Here is a 26,330-nt window from a genome sequence, read left to right as displayed (position 1 = left end):
ACACACACACAATTATTTTTATGTATTTATTTTTTTGGGCTGTGGAAAGAGTAATTTTATTTTCTATTATTTCTTATGGAAAATTAAATTTGGTTTACGAGTGTTTTGGAATACGAGCCCACTTCCGGAACAAATTATGTTCATAATCCAAGGTTCCATACACACACACTCACTCTCACACACACACACACACACACACACACTGCTGTATATATACTGCACTGCTCATTATTGAAAAAAACACACATCAGATCTTAATGGGAATAAAATACGCTGGATATACAATCATACTTATATGAATTGTGTCATGTGTTAGGAACGAAAGGATGAAACATCGTTAGATGCAAAAGAAAATTTTCAACTTACAGAGGGCTGAATTCAAAGACATCCCCAAAATATAATATAATAGTATAATTTGCTAATTAAATTTCTACCGCTGAAATTTTTAAATGGCTGATCTTGAGTGGCAGATGCCTGGTCCAATCAGGGGTTGGAGATGTTTAACTACTGAGCTTGAGTGATAGATGTCTCAAGTCAGCAATAAGAATTTCATTCGCAAACCACCTAACGTACCTTTTTCAGTTTGTTGATTCTTATCGCTGACTGGACGAGACGTCTGTCCCACAACATATACAGGAAGTACTGCAGCCTCACTGTATTTAAATCTTCATACATTATTTATGTCTTGATTGACATTGTTCTTACAAACCAAGTCTGTTCGTCCAAATGTAAATAAAACGTGCAAATAAATAATTAAAAACCCTACAGATGACTTTAGTTTTTAGAAGGGTTTCCACCAATCTAGTCCTAATTCAACCACGAGCCGGTGCGTCAGCACAGATTTACAAATGGCAAGCAAATGAAAGAGACTCTGTTCACTGCCCACAGGTCACATGGACCAAGCCATTCAGATAAACATCAGATTTAGCCACAGTACTATGAAAATTGCAAAAAGCTCCTACTGTTACTATTGGGGAATCCTGCTGAAATCAATAACACAGGCTGGTGTATAATCTGAAAAACTTTTATGTCTTCAGTGAGTGTTATTTGAAATATCAGTTCCCATTCAAACTTCAGTTCAATTCAATTCTATTTTATCTACAGTATATATATATAGCACTTTAAACAGCAGATTAACAGGGCAAAGTGTAGTGACTGTTCTTTAGTAACTTTACTGCAACAACGGACCCTGTGAAGAAAACGAATAAAAAGGCTCTAGCAGTGTGGAGACGGATCTGATTAACGACAATACAACGTCAGGTTTCAGTGAAATCTTTAAAAGGAGGCAAAAGCAAGTGTCACTGGATGGGTTTCCTTGTTAAAGTCACGCAAAAAGAAAAAGATTCCAGTGAGCCAAAAGAGGCTCTCTGTCAGAGAGGAATGATTCCATTAGTGTGTGTATGAAAGTCGTTCCAACACAACAAACCCTCCTCCTCCTCTCTCTCATCTCCCTCACACCAGTCAGGATTCTTTTCAACAGTAAAGTGTAGGTTAATTTGTTTTATTTTTACTTCCTATTGTATATTAATTATTTTATATGGATTTTTTAGGTTGTCCAAGTTTCCATTATTTCTTAGGGGGACATTTGCTTAGATATACGAGTGTTTTGGATTACCCCATTAGGGGATGTTTCCCGGACAAATTATGCTCGCAAATCAGGGTTATTAACCTAACAGATGTGGCCTTTAAGAATGTCCGTCTCGCGGAAAGGGATCTCACAATTTCCTGCGGCAGCGAGCGGGCAGCAGTAAAGTTTTCAAGCCGATAATGTGTTAATTGTCGAGGTCAAACTTTAAATACTGATATAAATGTACTCTTAATTCTCTTCTCTCCTTTTGTATCAATAAAGATTCTTATTTGACTATGCTTTTTCCATTCATTATTATTTTTATTATTATTATTATTAGTAGTAGTAGTAGTAGTGCTGTGAATTTATCCTATCAATATGGGCCAACATTTTTAAAGAATGCTTTCAGCACCTTGTTGAATCAATGCCACGTAGAATTAAGGCAGTTCTGAAGGCGAAAGGGGGTCAAACACCGTATTAGTATGGTGTTCCTAATAATCCTTTAGGTGAGTGTATATACTGTATAGTGTATATATATAAAGGATTATTAGGAACATCATACTAGTACGGTGTTCATATATATATATATATATATATATATATATATATATATATATACACACACACACACACACACACACACACACACACACATTGGAACCTTGGATTACGAGCATAATTTATTCTGGATGCGGGCTAGTATTTCAAAACACTTGTACACCAAAGCACATTTTCCCAAAAGAAATAATGGAAATTCTAATTATTCGTTTCACAGCCCACAAAAAATAAATACATAAAAATTATGAATATAAAATATTAAGTAAAAATAAAACTGTCACAAGCCAGCCCGATCAGCCCAGCACATCCAAATCATAACTCCTGCCAGGACTCTCTGCTAGGACAGCTAAATACTTCCAAAACTAAAGTCATGTGGTTTGGAAAAAAAGGTCACATTCGATCAAGCTTTCCAAGTATCTGCTCCCTTGATGGGACACCATTGGATCAGACTACTGAATATAAATATCTGGGTATTTGGCTAGATAACAGATTGGTAATTTGAAGTCCAAGATCAAATCAAAACTTGGGTTCCTTTATAGAACGCGTTCCGCATTTACATTATCTGCTAGAAAAACTCTGGTGCAAATGACCATTCCCCCCATGTTTGATTATGGTGATGTTATTTATAGATCAGCATTCAAAGGCCTGCTTCAAAAGCTTGATGTTCTTTACCACTCTGCCATCCGGGTTATAACAAACGCTTCTTTCAAAACTCATCACTGTACCCTGTACTCTTCTTTCAACTGGTCTTCATTGTATACCCGCCGCAAAATCCATTAGAATATGGTTATTTACAAAACTCTCTTCGGTTTTGTCCCCTCCTTATTTACAACAATTTTACTTTCAATTATATTTTTACGTTTTATAAAGTGGAGGACCTGAAACCAGTCTCAGTCTGTCTGTATGTGATGTTTGTCCAGCCAGATTCCTTCAAGGTGAGCATGGCTATACGCATCACTCAACAGAGCCAATCAACATAATAGTTTATCATGTATAAACAAAGTATGCAGAAGACAAAGAAACGACTGTAATACACCTACGAGCTACCACAATCCTCAAAAAACAGAAATAAAAGCACAACACAGCATGGTTTACTCCAAAAAAAAAAAAAAAGGAAAGTAGACAAATGAATAGACAGATCACTGTATGTTTATTCTTCCTGCGGGAAATTTAAAAGCAGTCCTGTAAAGCACCACTATGAGATAAAACACATTAAAGCAAACAAATCCACAGCAGGCCAAATTAGGGGGTTGAAAATTAAACAAACTGCAAGCCTAGTTTTATGCGCTAAAGTGTCCCCCTGGCACATACTGACCCTACAAAATCTATACAAATATCTATTATAATTTTAGCACGAAAACGGTCCGAATAAATTTATGAATTTGATTCAACTTTTGCAGTACCTGAAGTTTAACCTGCACCATAAGTGAAATCAAAATGTTGAGTAGAACAAATTCAAAATTACAATTGTTACACTCTTTTCTTCTGGGTATAACACTTGATCTGCTAACCTGATTCTGCTGACAGTTCCTAAGGCTTCTTCTGTACTTGGCCTGTCGTCTTTTCAGAACGCTGCTGCTAGAGACGTTAAAATTGGACAATCTCATTCCTAAGTCTGTTTTTAAATCTCGGATATCAGCTCACTTTAAAGACGTGTGTTGCTGTTATTTAGACTAGCTGCTCTTATTCATTGCTGCTCCACTGCTCACATTGTTCGTATATGTGTATGAATGTATGTGTATATATGTATGTATGTATGTATGTATGTATGTATGTATGTGTGTATATATTTATATGTATACTGTATGTACATGTATATATATATGTGTGTGCATGTATGTGTGTGTATATATATATATATATATATAGATTTTATTATGTGTAATTAAAAAAGCTACGCATGTAGGGTTTTGTGTCATCTTCTATTTTGTGTTCTTTAAATTTGTAGTAGATTTATTAACTGAAAAAGATGACCAAAAATTAAAACATTGTCAGAATGTTCTGCTGCGTCAGCAGATGTTGATGTCATTCAGCCCCGCTTGTGTTTTTGCGTTATTAGAAGAATAAAATATAAGAATAAAATGCAGTAGGCTGTTGTTGCGGCGAGATTCTTATGTGCACATTTAGAATATTTACTTGACAATATTTTTTGTTGTTATGTTGTTTTTGATATATTCATGAATTACGACATTCGCATAGTTAGCATTATCAGATAGCCTACTATCAGGAATAAAATTAAGACAATTTAAACCAAGGCATTGCCATGTCTTTCTCTGTTGTGTCCCTGTTAAGACATTAACAAAAACTATATAACAAACTTTTTATTATAGATTTTATTGCATGATCTTATTTCATTATTATGAACATAATTTAAAGTGCATATACACACATTCGTCATAAAAAATCTATTGTAAAACAAAATGAAATTCAAGTTTGCTTCATCATTGGAAACAATATTGTTTAAGGCTAACTTATTATACACAATTTTTTTTTTTGTACTTGGTCTGGCTATTAGATAAAGTCCTTCCATGTGCCATCTGGGGGATATTCTGTGAAGAACAACACTTTTATTTAAATTCTAAAATGGTGCTTGCGGGATCTGGCGGCACCCCGCGAGACAAATTGCGGCCTTCCATTGGGGAAAAAACGGGCATTCTTAATGGCCACATCTGTACATTTACTTCTAATGAGCAAGCCACAGCGTGTTCAGGAAAAACTCCCTGAAACAGTATGAGCAAGAAACCAGAACTATTCCAAAGAAACCAGACTTAAAATAATCATCGCAATCATCATTTGGGTGACACCAGTAGTTCAATTAAAACTAATTCTCTTCTATCCGATTACTCGCTAAAATTTTTGGTAGAATACTCAATTACTAAAATATTCGATAGCTACAGCTCTAGTCTGCTACAGGTCCCAAAATAGTTAAGACAGAGTCAGGTTTTCCATCTCCTCTTCTTTTAAAAACAGTTTGAAGATGTCTGGGCATTTAGGTTATGCATTTCTGGAGTTTTAGTGTTGGAATTTGGTCCTATTCTTGCCTTATATAGGTTTCCAGCTACAGGTTTCGTGGTCGTGTTTGACATATTTTTCGTTTAATGATGCGCCAAATGCTCTCTATAGGTGGAAGATATAGACTGCAGGCCATACAGTCTATATCTCTTCAGACTCTTCTACTACAAAGACATGCTGTTGTAATAGCTGCATTATGTGGTTTACCATCGTTCTGCTAAAACAGATGTCATCTAAAACCGTGATATAACTTTCAGCATTCATGGTGCCTTCCAAAACACGCAAGCCCTTCCATTTGCACTTATGCACCCCTCATAACATCCGCGATGCTGGCTTTTGAACTGAACGCTGATAACACGCTAGAAGGTCTTCCTCCTTTTTAGCCCGAAAACAAGACGTCTGTGATCTGGAATGTCAAACTTGGACTCGTCTGACCATAAAATAATTTTACACTTTGAAATAGTCCATTTTAAACGAGCCTTTCTCCTCAGGACACGACCCCCTCCTGGATCATGTTCACATACAACTTCCCTTTAACATGATCAAGCTTTAGTTGGCATCAGCAGTGGCACGGCAAATTGCGTTTAATCAACAGTGCTTTCTGGAAGTCTTCCTGGGCCCATTTAGTCCCCGTCATGACAAACACAACCATGCCAATGAGTGATGCAGTGTTGTCTGAGGGCCCGAAGACCATGGGCATCCAACAAAGGTCTTCTGAGATTGCTCCAGCTTCTGGACCCTGTTTTATTTTTAGGTTGGTTTTTATGGTTGTTTTGGAAATTACTGAAACTAATTTCATTATTAACGAAAAATGTTTGTCACTTTGGCAGGGGATTGATTCAAGGACATCCTGTGGATGTTTAAGATTCCTATATAATATAGTGAAGCATTTACACATAATCTACACATATCCTGCTGTATACATAATTTTTTTCTAGATTACTTATAATAGCTAAAAAATGTACAGTATGTAAATCTATGTAAATACTGTATTGTTTAGATGTTTAGAAAAATGACCTTATCGAGTGATAGTATTGTACCTTCCCTCTTACCTTTTAAGGGATTTTTTTGGCCAGTTTAGATTGAAAATGTACAGGGGTAATACCTGCAGCCTAATACCTTTAGGGCTTTTAAGCAACGGGCAAGACACTCTCACAGGAAGTGTTTAAGAACAGCAAAGCAAAACAGAGCCTCGCTTCTGTCATTTGATGAAGTGCAAATTACTGTTTTTTTTTATTTATTTTCTATAATATGCATCTGTTGGGAAGCGATGAGAGATGTGTCGGCTATTTATGCTCTGTAAAGCCTTTATAACAGCTCTAATCTGATTATATTATTCTGCAGCAGAAGAAAGTTTTGGTCCTGGTTTCCGTGAGAGCCAGTTTCATCGTGGTGCTTGATGAGTGATTGATGGGTTTTGCATTTGACAATATTCTTCTTGTAAGAACTATTCCACAACAGCTGACCTTCATGTCTTTAAAAAAACAATCAACTGTTGCTATAATAGTTGTTACTTAATTACTATATCTGTTATTTCACAGTTCTAAAAAAAAAACAGTATTGCTCTACAATGTAAAAAAATAAACCATTAAAGAAAAAAGGTGAATTAGAAGGTGTGTACAGACCTTTAACTGGTACTGTATATATTTATTTTGACACTAAAATGGTTAAGCGGAATCGAAAAAAACTGCAGTTGAATTTAACACAGCAACAGAAGTTAGTCTTTATATCTGTATTAAAACGTAATAAAACTCAGAATAAAGTTAGTTAATAATAAACTGTAAGGCCATAAACCCATAAAAATCCACCACTTCTCTCCTTCTGTAAATCCTACTAAAATGTACCCGTCATTGCAGGTTCAGGACAGTGTGTCTTTCTTCTGTCGGTGACCCCAGCAAACCATGGGTGTCTGTAACTACTCATGGATTATTAAATAGTGCTGAGATGTGGATGTATAAGACAAATTAGTGTACAATAGGAGCTTCAGAATGAATCAGAAATGCTTATCTGCACCAGCTCACCTTGAGACAAGGGCAAAGCACAGAGCATGTTTATCAAGAGCAGGAAGAGGAAGATGGGCATGCTTTGGCCTGAGCTTAAAAATAAAAGTTGATGATCGACTCTCTTTACCAAGAACACGATTCAGGACTGTCACTGTGAGATAGACCAAAGATAAATCCAGAGCAGTCGCAGGTTATTGGTGTATGTGTTCTGGCTTTTCTGTGAGTGATGAGGGGTTTGTGGTCTAATCCACAGTTAAACATCATTACTTACTTCTTAGTGATAAAACCATTTTTAAACAAATTCATTTAACTTATTCAGATCTTTTTTTTTTCTTATTCTACTGGCCAATGAATAGAAAAAAACTGGAGCAGGCCTATTTGGCTGAACACAGTAGCAGAGCAACAGAGAGGCTCATACCAGTGACCTTCCCAAAGGTCATGTCACACACAAAACCACAGGATTACAAACACCTGACCCTCGTCCATGCACAATGACCAGTATTTATGTCACGTTCCCACGGCACTTCTTGAGCACAGATTCATGTCATTAATGGACGCACATTCCAATGGCACAGGATCACTTGTACATCAGCACTTCCTAGAAATGTCACATGGCAGTCAGTTGGCTGCAGGTCTAAGGCCTTGTTCACACAGGCGTTAAAATCGAGCGTTTTCTTGCGTTCGTAGCGTCCGGTGAGCGCGGATCAAACGCAGAGTGTTTTCTACACATAGGAGTCAATGAGAGTGTTCACACGGGCTTTGGTGACGTGCGTTTGTCCAGCTGCGCGCTTATACGGCATTAAAAAAAACGTTGCATGCAGATTTTTCTTGACGTTTAAAACCCAACGAACGCAAGGAAACCGCTTCTAGTGCGCTTTCTTCATGTTCATTTTACGCTTCGGAGGACCGGATATATCCCATGATCCTACATGCTATACATAGGGAAATGCGGAAAAGGGCAAAATAAAAAATAATAATTGTTGAAAAACTTACGCAGAAATTTTCGCATTTCTTCATATACCACAAAAAAACATTGTGCAGTCAGAGGGTGAACCCGGTAGGTCCATCCTAACTAAAAATAAATAAATAAACAAACACGTTTTTTTGGGGGGGTTCATCGTAACTGTTGTGTTATATGTTATATTATCTTCTGTTCTACTCTAGAGATGGGAATCACCAGGGCCGACCTGATACGATATTATCACAAAACCGAGGTGCCGATATTATTTGCATTGTGATTTTATCACGATTATATAAACATCCTGACTAAATTTTTTTTATTTTGTTGCAATTCTATACAACTTTGCAAATAATTTGCTCCTATCACACCTGCCTGCCAGTGTGTGAACAGATGAGTGTAGGATCACCACTTATTGATTATTATATAATCCTCTATAATTGAGGATTATAGAGGAACGACCACAAAGTTACAAACTTTAAATGCAAACATGTATAAATTAAAAATTAATAAAGAAAAAAAAGATTTTGGAGACAGTGTGGCAATAGATGAATTGCCAAGCAAAAGAATCACGATACATAATAGAATTTTTTTCCTAGTCTCTATTATATTTTTATTACTTTATTATTATACTCATAAGTTGTATGTAATACTATAACAGACAAGGAAAAAATCTATTTAATCACGATACGTTCTTTTTTCCTCATTTCTAATATGCTCTATTACTTTATTATGGCATCTTCATCTCACAGCATGTCATCTGTTAGCAGGCTGCTATAAGCTTTGCTAAGAATGAGGTTGTGCTTCAACAACACACACATTACCCAATGATCACGGTTATGATTTAGCCGTAAGACTTTTGTAATATAAGGTTTTGCGCAGCCCACCTGAGGATTGTCTTCTATGATGCCACGGATCTTCTCGACCACATCAATGCGCCGGTGATGATGAAGGGCATTTATCAGCTTGACTAGGTTGGCATCACCATCACAGATGGTCCAATGCTGTAGGGCAGCATATGCTCTCTCATGGTCAGCTGAGTAGCCTTTGGAAAAGGCAGCCACTTCCCGCTCGTTAGCATTAGCCAGAGCCTGGTACATGTCGATCCACTGGCTGCCAACTTGGGCTGCCACCAGTTTAAGAATATCAATACCTGTAAATAGACCAAGACCAGTGTTATAAAGATATATGATGTATGTATGTATGTGTGTATGTTTAGTTTATGTGATAAGTATCACAGCCTAATTACAACCTCTCCAACTGTACAGTAAGAGAACCCAAGCTGACAGAATCCAAACCTGAGAAGCTTGTAGTGGAGATGACCGTCTCTGGTTCCTTTTCAGGGAACATTAAAATTACCCTGGCACTGACCCATAATATATACACGTCTTAATATTTCATTCAATATTAGTTTGCTAAACTGTTTTAATCAACAGGACAGTCCAAAGGCAAGCAACATTTGGTACACAGAGGAATTGAGTGAACAATGGAGACCCATTTTAAGTGAGGCTGCACGTTTTTGTCTGGGAAATGAGGCAGCAAACCAGCTGCAACAGGTCTAACCGGGCTGGGAAACAAAGAACCTCGAAAAGTGAGAGCAGGGACTTCCCTCTGCATGCTTAATACGATCTCTGTGATGGATTTGGAAAGCTTTATCACAGCCACAACATGACACTAATTGGTTAAACCTACAGTGGTGTCACCTTCTCTCCTTAACAGAACTGCAGCATCATCTATGTGGTGGCTTTTCCCCTTGTAGAGATATCCAGGGATTTCCAACACTTGCCTTAAGTGCAAAATTTCAGTCAGAGTAACCAAAAGTTGTCTGAGGACACTTCTAAAACCGAAAGAGAAAATGAACGAAATAAATCATAAATAACGAGCTCCCTCCAGACTCTACCGCACAGACTCAGGCTCAACCATAAACTTTATGATCAACTCAAATAAAAAGTGCTCAGCCAACCATGCGTCTGAGCCCTGCACTTTTATACACAGCACCTATCAAGCATGTTGTAACGGAGGACCTTTGATCTATGCTAAAGTGGGCTTTGATATGCTCTTGAAGGCACCGTCTGGTCTCCAATGAAAGTATTCATTATTTCTACAACCACCGTGTTCAATTTAGATCTTTCCCATCAAGTTGTTTACTGGCCACGTTTAACTCCTCTAGTAAATTTACTCTAATGCCTGCAGGCTTACCAGTGAAACACACTGGATGAATTAAGTCACAGGCTTATGGGATCAAACAGCTGCAGAAAGTTTAGCTTGGCTTCTTCACCCACATGCCGAGCTGCTCAGAGGAAACGACACTGTGTGGGTGCACCTTAGATGGTTCGCTTATTTCAGGAAGTAAAGTGCTATTAAATATCTTTGGAGTTTAGAGACAGTAAGGTTTAAGTATAAAGGCACAGAGGATGAAAAATATCACGGTAACAAGATTTTGTGGGGGAAAAGAGATCGGAATCGTTATGGTAAAAGTTGTCGATGTGTTTATTATTATTATTTTTTACATTCTGTATTGTACAACAACTTTTGACTTTAAATATGAAAGTCGGTCAGATAAAGATGAAGCTTATTTCACTGGGAAACAGGGACCTCTTTAGTCTAGTAGAACATTTGGCCATATTTTGTATAAAATGTCAGTTAATCAACATGGAATACTTATTTACAGAAGATATAAGTGTTGAACAAATTAAAAAATGCTCAACATTTAGGTAAAACTGAGTTAAAGCTTACTTACTGAACACGTCGAAATCAGAACTCTTCAATCCTTTTCACGAGACAACAGCATTTCATATGTACACATTAGCCTATTCCAGTCCTCTCGTCTGCCGCTGCGACCAACAGACTGAGAGTGGCCTTCTGTCCTTTAACGGAAGCGTGCTGCGCCCAATTAGTCAACCTGTACAACGCTTCTGAGCCACACTTGCATATTCCTCACTTTCTAAAACACTTTTTTATTTCTCTTTTCCCTAATTCCCCCATCTTTTCTCTAAACATACCCTTTATTATTCAACAAAAAGAAATCCTTTTTCACATCTCACCCCGTGTCTGTCTCTAAAGTTTTGGAAACTAGACTCCATATTTAACTTAAATGCCTCTCCTCGGGCTAGAAGAGTCATTGAGAAGAACTGTTTAATTCTGTTTCCTGTGTACTGCACAGCATAACGTCTATGGGAGTCACGTGGCAAAAGAACAAACGATTCGGACCGAAAGACTTGAAGGTACCCATTTCTGTTTCCTGTAAATAACCTACGGAGGTTTTGCGATGACTCGCGCATGCGCGTCCAGTAGACAATAAACGAATCACTCAGAGACTACTCGTTCTTCACGTTAAAGACTCGTTTAAAAAAGAATGAAGAATGAGTCTGTTGTGCTTATTCATATTAATCCTTCTTTATTTGCATTAATAAGTAGCCTAACTAATACTATTAAATAGTGATAATCATTTTTTGTTGTTGTTGCAAATTAAAGAAATTGTTGTTGGTCCTTCGCCTGCTCCCGGCCGTGGGTCGCCACAGTGGACCATCCAGTCCGCACACAAGCCTGGCACAGGTTTTACACCCTTACATGCCCTTCGTTAAACAGCCATCCCATATTATCTTGGGGCAGGCACTTCATCCAGTGACTGAGAATCGAACCCGGGCCTTTCATGTGGCAGGCGAAACACCTACCACTGAGCCACCAGTGCCCTCTTACAAATCAAATAAGTCATTTTATTTATTTTTCTTCAGTTCAATCTGAAAGTACAAAATCTATGAATATTAATACTAAAACTAAAACTAAAAAGGTATTCAGGATTTATATTTAAACAATTTCAAAAACTAAACAATTTATGCTAGTAAAGTAGTCGGTTCAAATTAAAGATTGATTTTTGCCAATTACAAGAAATCTTGCTTTCTAACCTCCTAAACAGTAGGTGGCAAAAAGTGAAGCTTACGTTTTCTCCCCTGCGTGTTTAAAAACACATTCGATTCATAACTCTAGAGAGCAGTCGACAAAAACATCAAGATTATACTTACACCATCATACAAAGACAGACCAATCCACCATCGTGATCTAAACAATGGGCAGTTTACATGTGCATGTAGGATGAAAGGTTTTAAGTTGGTGGAACTTTAAAGAGACAGTTACTGTGGCTTAAAATATCAACGTTGTTCAGCTAACTTGAAAAGTGTCATTTCTACAAACTCATAAATACCAAAAAGTTCTAAATACTCATCAAGGTCTATTAGTTTGAAGTAATTGTAATTCTTCAAGTTAACAGGACTCAGTATGTTTCATTACTTTGAGCATTAGGGTTTAAAGTGCACCTTATACACAGCACACCATTGGAGTCAAAGGGCAAAGCTGTCTCCATCCCAGTCTCATGTCTTGCTGTATATCTTATAGTCTCAGAAGAGGCCTAGTCAATCCGTGACTATCCAGAGCCCAGTCCAGGGTGCAAACTAACAGGTTTCTTCTAAATGCTCCTTTTACTAAATTCTGACAACACAGAAGGTACTAGGACCATATGCAGCTAGAAGAAACCTTGCTGATCACACAGTAACTCTCTGTTGTATTTCTGTTTCATCTTGTTTACCAGTAAAAGAACATGGTATGATAATAGATTCCAGTCTTACATTTGAAGCTCATGTAGATAATAATTGCCAAGATAAGAAATATATTGTCAATGGATGATAAAGAAAAAATAGTTTTTGCTTTTGTAACCTTTAGGTTGGGCCACGCTAACATCTTACTGTCGTGATGTTCACTAGGTGCATAAACAACCTCCAGTTAGTCCAGAAGATATAAGCACTATCTTATCCACAATGTATTAGCCCCCAGGTAACTTTTTTACAAAAGAGCTAATTGTGTATTTCCAGAAATCAAAAACCAGCGGACACTCTTGCATCTCCATCAAAGGGACTGAAGTGGAATATCATGGTCCCAAGATTCTAATTTCTTGATATCCACATCTCAGAGGATCTGTCCCTGCATCATAACACTTTCTTTCTAGGTAGAAAAGTGCACAGTGTTTTTTTAATTCCTGAAGAGACTGAAGGAAGTGCATCTGTCACCCTTATTTGGGTGATATCAGGGATTGATTTGCAGTCATACTGTGTGTTAGGAGGCTGGACCTTCAGTATAACAGGAGATGTGTTTAAGTTGACATGTATAATAAGTTTAAGTCCACTTTCGTTTCAGTTTTGCACCTAAATGTCCACTGCTGAACAGTTGGTATCCTCAACAGAGTGGACTTTATATAAACTAAAACACTTTTATTAGAGCAGAGAGACATGTGGCCTTCTTGGGATGCGTGTGTTGACTGGGGACTTTACCATGAAGATAGCCTTGGAGTCGACTCTTCTCAGAGCAGACGCCTCAACTTGCTCATCAGATACAATCTGATTACTATAACTCCTAAATATTTCCTTACATCCTGTAAAATTATTTCCATATCTTTTTATTCCGTAAAGCTGCTTTGCGACAATGACCACTGTTAAAAGCACTATATAAATAAAATAGATTTAAACTTAAATTGATTTTACACACTATACACACTTTCATATACAGTAATTCTGGCAAAGTCACATCAGCATGCAGACGAGATGAAGAGGCCTTTAAAGGAGGACGTGGGGGGAACCCTGCACCAGGGCACTTCCCGTAACACAACTCCCTTTGTCTCATGCCACCATGCTTTAATACTGCACTGATAAACCCACTCACCATACAGGGAACTGGAATGATCTGGTTTAAACTGCTTGTGCTTGGATCTGAGGTGCATACACATGACCGACCACACACACACACACACACACACATCAGTCAGTGCTCGATGCTGCTGTGATGAAGTCTCACTAGTGTAACCCGGCAGCCCTTGATGCCGTCATTCCTCCTAACACTCACAGTTTACAGGAAACAAATGAGACAAAGAAACTGAAAACCACCATAAAAGCAAACGAAATGGAAAAAGAGAGATGCAGACAAGAAAAAGACTGACATAAAAAGGAAAAAATAAGAAAAATGTGAAAACTATGTGATTAGGATCAATAGCAGAATTCATGTTCAGTGAATAAATAAAAGAGAAGGAGAAAGACAGACAGGTAAATATGTGAAAAAAAAAAAGAAAAAAGAACAACATGAAAGTAGAAAGTCTGTCCAAACTTCTTCTACATCGATGAGCTTTCTGCTTATCGTCAATAGTGTCACGAGCATAAGTGTAACCCTAACCCTAACCCTAACCCATGAGGAGTCCAATGGTAACTGTCATAAGAGAACTAGTCTAGAACAGTGCACGCATATATGATTTGTATAGCAGTGGTAGAGTAGAAAAAGCATTAAACGTTAAAGCTATAGAGCAGATAATCATGTCAAAGCTCTAACACTTCGCCTCTCACCCTGGCCATTGGAGTAGTAGATCCACTTCTCCTTGTTGTGCCCAGCAGGAGAGCTGGGCTTCTTGTGAATCGCTTTCTCCATGATGCTGCTGGGGTCTTGTCTCGGCCCTTTCTTCAGCACACGTGAACTGCGCTTCACGCTGCACACCACAATCACTATGAGGAACAGCAACAGGAGGAGCACGATCATCCAGGGCAGGTGCTCGTTGATGTCGAAGTGCTTGTGCATGCTGGGTCGAGGCGAGCCTCTCCTGATAGGCCTGTAGGACAAACTGTGGCTCTTCTCTTCTGATTGAGCTTGATGATTGAACAACGGCAAGGGATCCGGCGTTGGAGAATTCAGGACTCCTGCTTCATCCGAGGGAGTCAGAATGTCTGACACTCCGAGGGCAGTTTGTGGAGTTGTAATTTCTGAGATTGCTGGTGATGGCCGGACTAAAACGCACAACATGGACAGAGAGAGAGAGAAAGAGAGAGAGAGTTAATTGTAGTGTGGGCACAAACGCACACAAACATATGTTTATAATATACACAAGATTAAACATTTCAACTTCATCACATTTAACTTCTAAATGAAGCATGCACTCAAAGTTCTAAAAAAACAAAACCTTGGATTATGAGCATAATTCGTTTCAGAAGTGGCTCGTAAACCAAACCGGATTTTCCCATAAGAAATAATGGAAACTCAAATTATTCGTTCCACAGCCCCAAAAAAAAGAAATATATAAAAATTATTAATACAAAATATAAAGTAAAAATACCACTTCTGCCCTGAGCTGTATGGGATAAGCTCCAGTGCTCCTGCAACCCTACATAGGGTAAGCGGAAGAAACTGCATCTCTAAAGTACAATCATGAACTTATTCAGTTTGTGTTCCATGCCAAAATTGAACATGGCTAAGCTTTTACTGGTGTGCAAGGCTGCTAGGGTTTTCACCTGTTTCAGTACAGTCAGTGACACTGTGTGTGCGCGTGTGTGTACGATTTTTGCAACATGGATGATTCAGACTGATAGTAAGTAGTAAGTAACTCTAAGTAAGTAAGTCTTTTCATGATAAGCATTTGCTTAGTTTTTTGCCTTTTGTCAATGGAATTAGCAAAGCCTCAAACTCCACACATGACACTAAGGAGGCCATCGCAGCCCAACACGCAGCAGCTGTGATAGGTCAGTAAATTCAGATAATATTTGGTCATTCCACATATAATCAACCAGATGTTCCAGGACACAAATCACAGATTTCCCTTAGGAAGTAATCTAAATTATTAGTCTGAATTCCTACCAACGCCCACTGCCAGCATTGAGTCACCAAAATCATATTACATTCTGAACCCTCAATTATCGAATTCATTAACAGGGTCAACTCAAACCGTTATTTAGCAATAGTTTAGGACATAATAATGACAGATACAGATTGTTTCTCATGTAAGGTTGATTATATATGGAATGATTCCATTTTAATTATTTAAATATTCTTATTACACTTAACAAATATTTGTCAAGCTGTTTGCTTTCCATTTGTTTCAGCATGTGTCAAGAACATCATTAAAGTACAATAAGGGATGCTGAAAGTGCTTATTTAGAATGAAGACAAAATGTGGAGGAGGCATTAAACCTTTCCAGGCCTCGAGCTGCAGTAATAATACTTTTAATATATTCATATTTCTTTTTTTTCCCGAGAACTGGATATTTTAACAAACTAAAAAAGAACACTGTGGGTGTGTCCAGTCACACACTGATTGACAGCAGTGTCTCCTAGCAGAGGCACTAGTTAAAACCGTAATATTGCTTTCAAAATGCTTTCATGGTCGTTTATTTTAGTTGTTTTGAGTGTTTTAAGTGTGTTGTTTTATTGATCTTTTTTAGTTCATTACAATAATTTTGTTTGTAATGTAGTTATGTTATACTACAGCACACATTTAGATTGTAGAAATACTGTAAGTATTTTTTAGCTTTATTTAAATTGTGTATACCCGTATATTTTATTTGCAGTACGACTTCTAGATTAATCGCAGTAGACATTTAATATTAAGTGCAGAAAAAAAACAACCTGCACTTATTTTGTGTAAGGGCTGAGGACAGAGCATGAGGTCACAGGAGTGCACATGGTAGTACAGTAGGGCTGCATTCAATAACAATGATTGTCTTGGCAGATGGTCGTTTTTCTCATACCCAGCTGACTTAAGCTTTTGAGGCTATATATTTGTATGATTTTATAAAATTGAACAATAAAATCAAAATGGATTTTGAAGGGATTTTAGGGAAATTTGATTAGCTGCATAGTCCACATAGTCATTCTACTAGAGGCAGCTATATCCTGTGTATTTAATACTGTGCACTGTCCTCAAGAACAGACAAATACACAGATCAGAACATTAAGTCCAGTATTGTGTAGGTTCATAATGTGCCACTGGGGCAGTTCTGGCACCCCGGGGCATAACTCACACAGGGTGCGCTGAGGTGCCTGCCACCAGGATGTTAGAGGTTAGCTAGGGGGTTTGGATGCCGTTCCAGGAACCTCGGGCTCTTCGCCTGCCTGGCCCAGTGCGTGGTGGGTTGTGGTGCACTGCGTGTTCTGGTGCCTTTCTATCAGTGATTATTTATGCATTGGTTTTTCTGTGGGATCGGACCTGCGGGCTGGCCTTTGCTCCCCTCAGGCACAGGTGAGCCTCGGGTGTCCATAATCCTGTCACCAGTTTACTGGGATATAACTGATAATCAGTGTTATTCAATTCACCTGGTGTTGGTGTTAATGTTGTGGCTGTCGTTGTATTTGCTCAATTCTTTACGAGCTCAACTAAAACAATCTCCTACTGTTTGCTCCACCTAAACTTATCTATTACTGTCTTTTTGAGCAAGTTACCAGGACAAATCTCTTCTACTGTATCAAAAAATAGACCACACTAACACATTATTGGGTACATGGCTTCCTCGCCAAGAAACAAGTGGTCAAGTGGTTAAACGATATACATTTAAATGTCAAATTAATAGAACATTTCTTCATTATCTAGACATCTTCATCAGCAAAACAAGGGGAACAAATAGAAAAAAAACAAAGGAATATCAGAGTCTGCTAAAGGGGATTTTCTAAGCTAAGTGGTGTGTATTGGAGCTTGAAATTTAACGATCTTTTAAACAAATTCTGCCTGAAAAACATTTACTTTGTCTTTGGTCTATCTGATTTTTTAAAGCTGTTTTTCATAAATTTATGAAGAAATAAATACTACTAGTAAGACATTTGTTGAACATTTCCTGACAAGGGTGTAACAACAGGATGGATGCTCTAGGCCAGTCTGAAACAGTTATGTTACCTATTCTTACCTCTGAGTCCAGGGTCAGTGCTGTTTGAGAACGATGATGATGATGATGATGCTGAGACATGGCCTGATGATGAGATGCCACACAGATTGTCCGTCTTGTCAGTGCCTTTGAGTACCAGACGCATTCCTAGAGCCTGGCAGTCTGTGTGTGTCTGGCACCTCAGTGCACGCGATGGCACATTAGAGAAGGTGCCACGTGGACACTTGCGGCAGCGAACATCCTCTAACTTGCGGACACCCCAACCAGGCAGGCACACTGGGTGAAAGAGGCACTCCCCATCCTTGGCGTAAGTGCCAGAAGGGCAAACACACACGCGGTCCGTAGTGGCTGTGCAAGGAAACTTTTCAACAAAAGGAGCTTGGCAGTGCCTGCGGCACCGGTGGCACTGCTCAACACCGTTCTCACCCCGTGTGAATGTTCCTGCTGGGCACTCGGTGCACTCTCGCTCGCTGATATTGGTACAGTGGGATGACACATATGTGCCTGCTGGACATTTGTCACACACAAGCTGGGTTCCTGTGTCAGGGTCGAAGTGGTGGTAGTGACGGGGGGACAGAGACCCCTCGGAGCCCGGGCTGGAGGTTAAAGCCTGGACTACGACATCACCAAGCAGAGTGTAGAGAAACTAAGGAAAACGATTGACATTGATTAATTGGTTTGGTGGTTTAAACATAAATAAACAGACTGAAATTAGTCATCAGTCCAGCACATAATATTGTGCTTATCGGTAAAATTCAGAAATATTTTATATTTTCATTGTGATCAATTTTATAAGCTGAATCAACTCAGTATAACAAAATATTTTTTTCAATCCAACTGATTTTGATTTTATTTGATAAAACGTCTCCACTAGAACTGAGAGAGTCCTTGTGCTTCCATAAAATAAATGAAAAGAATGACTTATTGCATGTTAAATAAAATAGTATGATGTAATAAGTATGTTAATTCATTAATGGCAGTTAAAAATTAATTAATAAAATAGTTTTTATTCATTTTTTTTAATTTGCTGAATTTGTGCCCTGAGTTTCTGTCAACACTGTCAGACATTTCTAAAAAATTAATAAAGTCAGGCATCCTGTGATTAACCAAAACCCCAAGGACCCCTTCATTACTCCCTGTCTGTTCTATAACCTGTTCAACTGCTCAGGTTCTTGTAAGTTTAATAATTTGTTTATATTTTAAAGATTGATACTATTGTGGTCACAACCATAATACACCAACACCAGCTGTCTTAAAGTATATTAAATTTAAGATAACTTTTAGTAAAAATGAATACATTTCAAGCCAGCATAAAAGTCGCAATAAAATACTGTATGCATTTAACAAATTATGCAAAAACAAACTGGAAAAGGCGTTTTGTAAAAAGAAAGTTCAGCAACCACAGACATTCGCATTCGGACAGGATTAGATTTCTCAGAGGACCTCAGAGTTTGCTGAAAAACAGTAGGTAATTTGCATTGGAATTTTTACAGAGGTCGTGTGAGAGAAAGACAGACATGGCAGATTCAGAGTCTGTGAAACAGAAATTTCTCTAACGACCCCCTGTAAAACTAGTCCCGTCCGAATCAGGCTTTAGCTAATGAAAGTTAGAGAAAACCCCTAAAGTGTTTAACAGTTAAGGAGTAGGTCTGTGGTAAGTTACAGGATCTCTCTCTATATATATATCATGTAATATATATAATTTGGCTTCAGAGTCGCTAATGCTTATCTACGAGGAGGAGGGAGGGGGCTACTGTGTAGGACAATTTTCACACAACTTCACACGCGCGCACACACACACACACACACACACACACACACACACACATGCACAAACACACACTGCAGGTGTTTGGTCATTATACTTGGACATAAAATTTTAAAAATGCTTTCCGCGCACATTCATGGTCACAATGTTATAGTAAACACTAAACGTGTGCACGGATGTTTACTATACAAGTGATGTAAGCGCACTGACCCTGAGCATGGGAGACGATTACCCACAATCCCACAGAGCGAGAGAGGGAAGAACCATTGGTTCAGTTGTGATCAAGTGACGCTCAGCAGACATAGTGCATGCACACTACTCGTATTCCAAGACCTTGCTCGTTTATCAAGATAAAATTTATTTCTAAAATAGTTTTTTTTAAGTTTTTACCAAGTTATTCGCAATCCAAGGTTCAACTGCATTTTATTTGGCCAGCAAATTTTTCTAAAAGTTAAGTAACCTAAAAAGCTGTGCAGCTTGTTACTTGTAACTTTTTTTTTTGTGTCGTCAGTCAGACAAAAAGTGTGGATGTGACTTGAATGTGGATGTTACCTGTGATGAGGTAACAGTGAACAGTGTGTATTGAACATTCCTATTTAATCCATTTACATGTAAATACTTGTAAATACAGTTCTATCCAAAAAACAGAATAGTGTACAGTCCAAGCACACAGCTAATGAATAAAGGATTTAGCCTAGCTAGCTCAGAACCTACATTTCTAATAGATCGTTTCATAAGTATTCTGATCACAAAAATGGTAAAAAAAAAAAAGCCCATTATAAAAGATAAAAGAGAAATGCCCAGATTACACTGTAGCAGATGACCTTTAAGGTTAAACACTCACTTTGATCCAGGGGAATCATATGACCAGTAAAGGCCATGAGATCTTCACCTTACAGCTATTACATTTTTAGGAATTACTACTGAAGGTGTTAATATGATTTAAAATAGTCAGAGCTCACAGCAGGACCATGGATCCAGGAGTCATGTGATCAGATTGTAATGTTCTTATCAACAGGTGTCTGTTCAAATACTACTGAATGCCCATCATACATATCCTCCATGGTTACTGCATGGCATTCACTAGTGTTTTGCTCTGCGAAAAGTGCTTTGGTCTAGAGTAAAAGGTTCAAACCTACATTTTTAGCTACCTTACCTACAGCTAAAGTTAAAAGTGATCTGTTATGCAAATGCACTTTGTAGTCATTTTTAGATATTCAGATGGGTCTCCATTGTCTGTGATGAAAAAAAAAAAAAACACTCTGCTTTTTGTTCTTTTTTGTATTGATAAAGCCAAATACATTTTCCTCCCAATGTGACCTCATATAAGAAGCAGAGAGCAGATCAGCTCTACTGTTCTCTGACAGGGCGTGGCTCAACAGACGCTCATTTACATAGACACTGGAACAGCACATATGGAGGAGGAGTGAAACAGAGGATTTATTATCTGAGGGATATGTTATCTGAAGCATCAACACACACACACGTATGATAAAGCAGTTATGTGAATAACACCAGATGGGTTAACGCAAGCTCATCATGACTGGGAGAGATGAGTCTAGCTGTGAACAAAGAAATGACGATCATACGGAGAATTTTTGAGCTCTAATACATTAATCACAATCAATAAGACTCATTAATCAAAAAAGAGAAAATACTTTATCCTGTGAAACACCACACTGCACTGGGGGATATTCATTTATGTCACTTTTTACCAAATATATGTAGAGGACTAGACTGACAGATCTAAAGTAGCTGGGGTTTAGACATAGTAACAATATGGAACATAGTGATGAGACTTCCATGAACAGCTCTTTTATAGCAGATGGGCTGTTTAATGCATCACCAAATTTTCTGTAATTTACAATAATTATTAGCCATGACTGGCGATCCTGACATGCATTTTTGCCCTGATGATAAATTTCTCTCAGTATTATGTATTATGTACTCTGCTAAGTGACTCAGCACATCTTCAGGCTGACCCGTGGGTGAGGCTGGATGAGAAATTGATGCAGCCGATGTGTTTGCTTTTCTTCAGCCCCATATTGCACTGCTGCAGTGCTGCATGACAAGTCACTGAAGAAGCACCGCATCTCCGGCCTTCCTGCCTTAGAGTCGTATAATATATGGTACAAAGTCAAGTTTGTCATGTTCGTGAGACAGGGTGTGACACAGGAAATGCTGGCTGTGACATTTTCCACAGGAGTACAACACAGGAAACACAAGGTCAGGTGTATCTCATCATGTCTACATATCTAAAGCTTCGCTCTTTATCTTATCTGCCTCAAAGAACAGGATGTGGAATACCGTGTTAACAAGTTGCCATGCACTGCTCTTCTCGATCACACAGTGCAATGCCACGGAGTACCTTAATTAATATAGTAAATTATGTTTTAATTTTAAAAAATTTTTTCTTTTTTTTTCTTTTTTTTTGGGGGGGTTTCCCGATTTTCTCCCTAATTTAGTCGTTTACAATTCCCCCAATCACTAGGTATATATATACTATATAATATACTGTGTACTTAAATGTCTGTATTTATATGTTTATGTTAAGAAATTTCTTATGTGCTTGTTCTACTTGAGTTTATCCCATCTATACAGACAGGATAGTAATAAAATTTAACTTAAGATTTCTTCAATAAACTTAACTTTGATATTATTCATAATTGGATCATTCAGGATTCAGAAATGTTTCTGATGAAACGGAACAACATTAAATATTAAGGAACCAGGAAATCAGGAGTCAGGAGCAGGGACAGCAGCGCACCTGTTGTTGGCACATCATACCCAGATCAGAGCAACAGACCCAGCCGTCACTGCCTGTAGGCATTTGTGTCCAATTTCATCTCACTGTGAGCAACAAACAAATCACTTCCTCTGATTATTTCTTATCATGTTTAAATGTGAAATAATAATAATAATAATAATAATGACCATTCTGCAAAACAACATTATTCATCTTCAGCCGTCTCCAACAGAGAAAAATCAGCTGTAGCTCTGCTCACTTTAACAGAGTTTTGTGATGTTTGATATGTTACATTAAAACTTCCTTATCTCTTTGTTTTATAACCATGGTGGCTTTGAAACCAGCAAGAGAAGATAATGAATCAACCAAGATCTAACCACACTTATAGTTTTCCTTCAGGCTGATCTGATGTCAGTAGTGCACTAGAATCACCCAGGAACAATAGCTGCATTAAAGGAGGAAATTGTCTCTCATAGGAACATCATCAGTTAATAAAAAAACTTTTAATGTTCTCATATTTTTAGTGTACACACGTGCTGCAAACTCAGAGGCGCTCAAGCAGAGCATTTGCTGTAATTTATACTTTTAAATACATTTTGGAGAATGGAATTAGATATGACCGAGGCCACCCTGTACATTCTGTAATGTGTGTGTGTGTATGTGTGTGTGTGTGTGTGTATATATGTAACATAACTAGTGTAAGTACCTGTCGTTGATGGAAAAAGTGTTTGTAGAAGTATTTAAAAGGTTAAAGCTACAAATAAGCTGATCAGCTTAAATGTACGCAGTATTATTATTGTTTCACATGACATGTCTACCTAACTCTCTGCCTAATTTATTAATGCAAAGAAATAAATTTCCGTAAGTTTGAGTATATCGTACCTTGTTTACACTAAGTTGTACTTCTTTCATCGTCAGCCAAATAAACCTCCTAGTTTGATAACCGGAGAGTGAATCAGAGATGAGAAATCGAAAAGGTAAATCGGATTAGGATTTGTCATAAAACGACTCCAGCGAGTTAAAATAAACTTTTTACCATTTCACCTGTGTTATTTCAGGAATGAAAATAATAATCCCAGCAAAATTATTCAGTATAGCTTTTCTATTTAATATTTATTGGTGCAGGTGTTTGTTTACATTGAGAAAGTATCTTATTAGTAGATTATTTTAAAGTATATTATTAAAAACCGCCACATAACTGTTCATAACATTACTTTTACTCCACATTTTTCTTTCACTTTAGGTGCAGGTTAAACTTTAGCGCAGGCAGATATCTAAGTACAGTACTGCCGATGTTTCATTAAATTCTGTCCAGCAGTCAATTTAAGACGCGCCCACAGTCTGATGCATGTGCAGTACAGTGTCGAAACTTCCGTTTTTCAAAACTGGTACAAAACTGCAGATGACTTCCCGTCTACTCAACATTTAGATTTTATTTATTAGGCAGGTCTAACTACAGACAAATACCAAAGAACTGGCTCATTAAATTCGGTCCAGACAGTTTTGCGTGATGCTGTGACACAATCTGCCTGGACAGACAGACAGACAGACAGACATGTAGAATTTTTCAGAGACTGCTTTTGGGTCCTCCGATGTCTGAAACGTGATGATAAATGTGTGTGCATTACTGCCAAACAAATTGTTGTGTAAATAATTCCATTTCGATTTGGACCTGTGCAATTATTTAATCACGGTCAGGAAGTTAAGTTGGGTTTGTCAATAATTTACCTATTTGTTTATTTTTGAATTTATATTGTTTAATTAAATATTTCTGCAAAACATCCCAACCATGTGATCATGTGTGACATTATTTCCTGATAGCCTAGACAAATATATGTAGGGTGTGTGTGTGATGCATTCACACACACACACACACACACACACACTAGGTTTGAGATCATCATGGTGACATCCTGACAGTAATAAAGTGAAATCAGTTGCAGTGTGAGATGATGGAGGTAATAAAAGCCCCTGTGTGAGTATGGGAGGTTCAGTAAACAATACAAGTTGCTGATGGTGAACTGCACAGGCAGCGAAGGATTCTGGGAGCTCGGAAACAGACAAACACCCCTGCATGAGATGCCAAACCCAGTAAAATGTCTACACGGGTCTGTACAGGTGCACCGTGAGGTTATGAGGTTAATCCCCCTGAGCCCCGGTTACAGTCCCGGATAAAGAGCCTCCCGTTACTCACCGGAGCTGCCCAGCCCATGGACATGGCTGTGTCGGGTTTGTTGCTCTTCACGCGCGCCTCCGGAGAGCCCAGTGCGCAGAGGGGGAGGGGGAGGCCGCCGGGATCAGCGCGCGCTCCGCACGGTGCCGCAGCCGCTCCTGCCTGTGCGCGCGCCGCTGCCGAGTGACTCCGCTCCGCTCTGTGTGCTCGTGCTCGGGCTGCGGGTGCGCTGGAGGTGAGAGAAGCCCTGCGCGTGGCCTTACTGCTCGAAGTCCCATAGCGGTGATGTAGCCGGTGACTGTTGCCTCCTCCGGTCCGTCTCACCCGGGATCCACTCAAAGCGGGTGGGCTCTGGAGACACACGTCACCACCGGAACTACACACACACACACACACACACACGGCAACAGCGCCCCGCAGAGGACACACACACACACTACAGGGGAAACACACACACACACACACACCACAGAGGAAAAACACACACGGTAACAGCGCACTATAGATAGAGGACACACACACACACACACACACACACACAGTAACACACTACAGAGGAAACACACACACACACAGTAACACACTACAGAGGAAAAACACACACACACACACACACGGTAACACACTACAGAGGAAAAACACACACACACACACACACACAGTAACACATCACAGAGGTAACACAAACACACACACAGTAACACACGGAAAAACACACACGGTAACAGCATACTATAGATAGAGGACACTCACACAGTAACACACTACAAAGGAAAAACACACACACACACACACAGTAACAGCGCACTATAGAGGACACACACACGGTAACACACTACAGAGGAAAAACACACACGCACACACACAGTAACAGCATACTATACATTGAGGACACACACAGTAAGACACTACAAAGGAAAAACACACACACACACGGTAACACACTACAGAGGGAAAACACACACACGATAACAGCATACTATAGATAGAGGACACACACACGTAACAGCGCACTATAGAGGACACACACACACACATGCATTGCCTATACCCAGTTACAGTACAAACTGGAGAACACTAAGACAACTTCTAATTGGGCCGATAAACACACACTCACACAGATACACAGACTCAGATAAACACCAATGTACCAATTTCGCACACAAACCTACACAGTTGTTTTTTGCACTATATTTTACTGCTGGTATTTAAGAACTGTTTATTTGCTGGGCGAACAATGGCTTAGTGGTTAGCACTGTGGCCTCGCACCTCCAGGGTCTGGGTTCGTTTCTGGGGTCTGTGTGTGAAGTTTACATCATCCTGGTGCCCCGCTTCTGGTTGGTGATCTCGTCACATGGATGCTCCGTTCCTCTCAAGGTTTCTTCCTATTACCATCTCAGGGAGTTTTTCCCTGCCACTGTCGCCCTCGGCTTGTTCATCAGGGACAAACTGACCATTTCGATTCATTCACATTCCATACAAACTTAAATAATTCCTTTGATTGTGTAAGGCTGCTTTGGGACAATGCCAATTGTTAAAACAAATTATGTTATACAAATAAAATTTAATTGAATTAAGTCTTAGGCATAGGCACCTATAACACCCCCCCCCCCCCCCATAACACTTTATCCTATATACAGATAGAAATGATTAAGCAGTATAGACTGTACTATGAGTGATTGGGTGTTTCTCTGCTCCTACCATGACATTAGTGTCATGCTTGAGAACTCATCACCCTGACCTCATGGCCACTGCATACTGTAATTCACCAGATGGTTTTGTGTGCCAGCCTTGGAGAAAGGTACTCAGAAGTCATGACAACAGTCATGAAACTAGTGAACTATCTGAGAGCATCCTCTGCTCTGCAA

General features: G+C 38.8%; 1 protein-coding gene across 1 annotated transcript in view; it reads right to left on the bottom strand.

Moving 5' to 3' along the window:
• Window positions 1-24,804, bottom strand: part of tnfrsf21 (tumor necrosis factor receptor superfamily, member 21) — a 29,348-nt gene extending 4,544 nt beyond the window's left edge. The window contains exons 1-4 of the mRNA XM_053484576.1: window positions 24,484-24,804; window positions 17,797-18,421; window positions 14,479-14,913; window positions 8,986-9,251 (exon numbers count right to left, since the gene is read on the bottom strand). Coding sequence (XP_053340551.1) covers window positions 8,986-9,251; window positions 14,479-14,913; window positions 17,797-18,421; window positions 24,484-24,507 — 1,350 coding nt within the window. The 5' untranslated portion in view covers window positions 24,508-24,804. The remainder of the gene's footprint in view (window positions 1-8,985; window positions 9,252-14,478; window positions 14,914-17,796; window positions 18,422-24,483) is intronic.
• Window positions 24,805-26,330: the final 1,526 nt, after the last annotated feature.

The sequence above is a fragment of the Clarias gariepinus genome, chromosome 23 (assembly GCF_024256425.1).
Source record: "Clarias gariepinus isolate MV-2021 ecotype Netherlands chromosome 23, CGAR_prim_01v2, whole genome shotgun sequence".
Taxonomy (NCBI): domain Eukaryota; kingdom Metazoa; phylum Chordata; class Actinopteri; order Siluriformes; family Clariidae; genus Clarias; species Clarias gariepinus.
The sequence above is the reverse complement of the archived record's forward strand: the minus strand, read 5'-3'. Positions and strand labels throughout refer to the sequence as shown.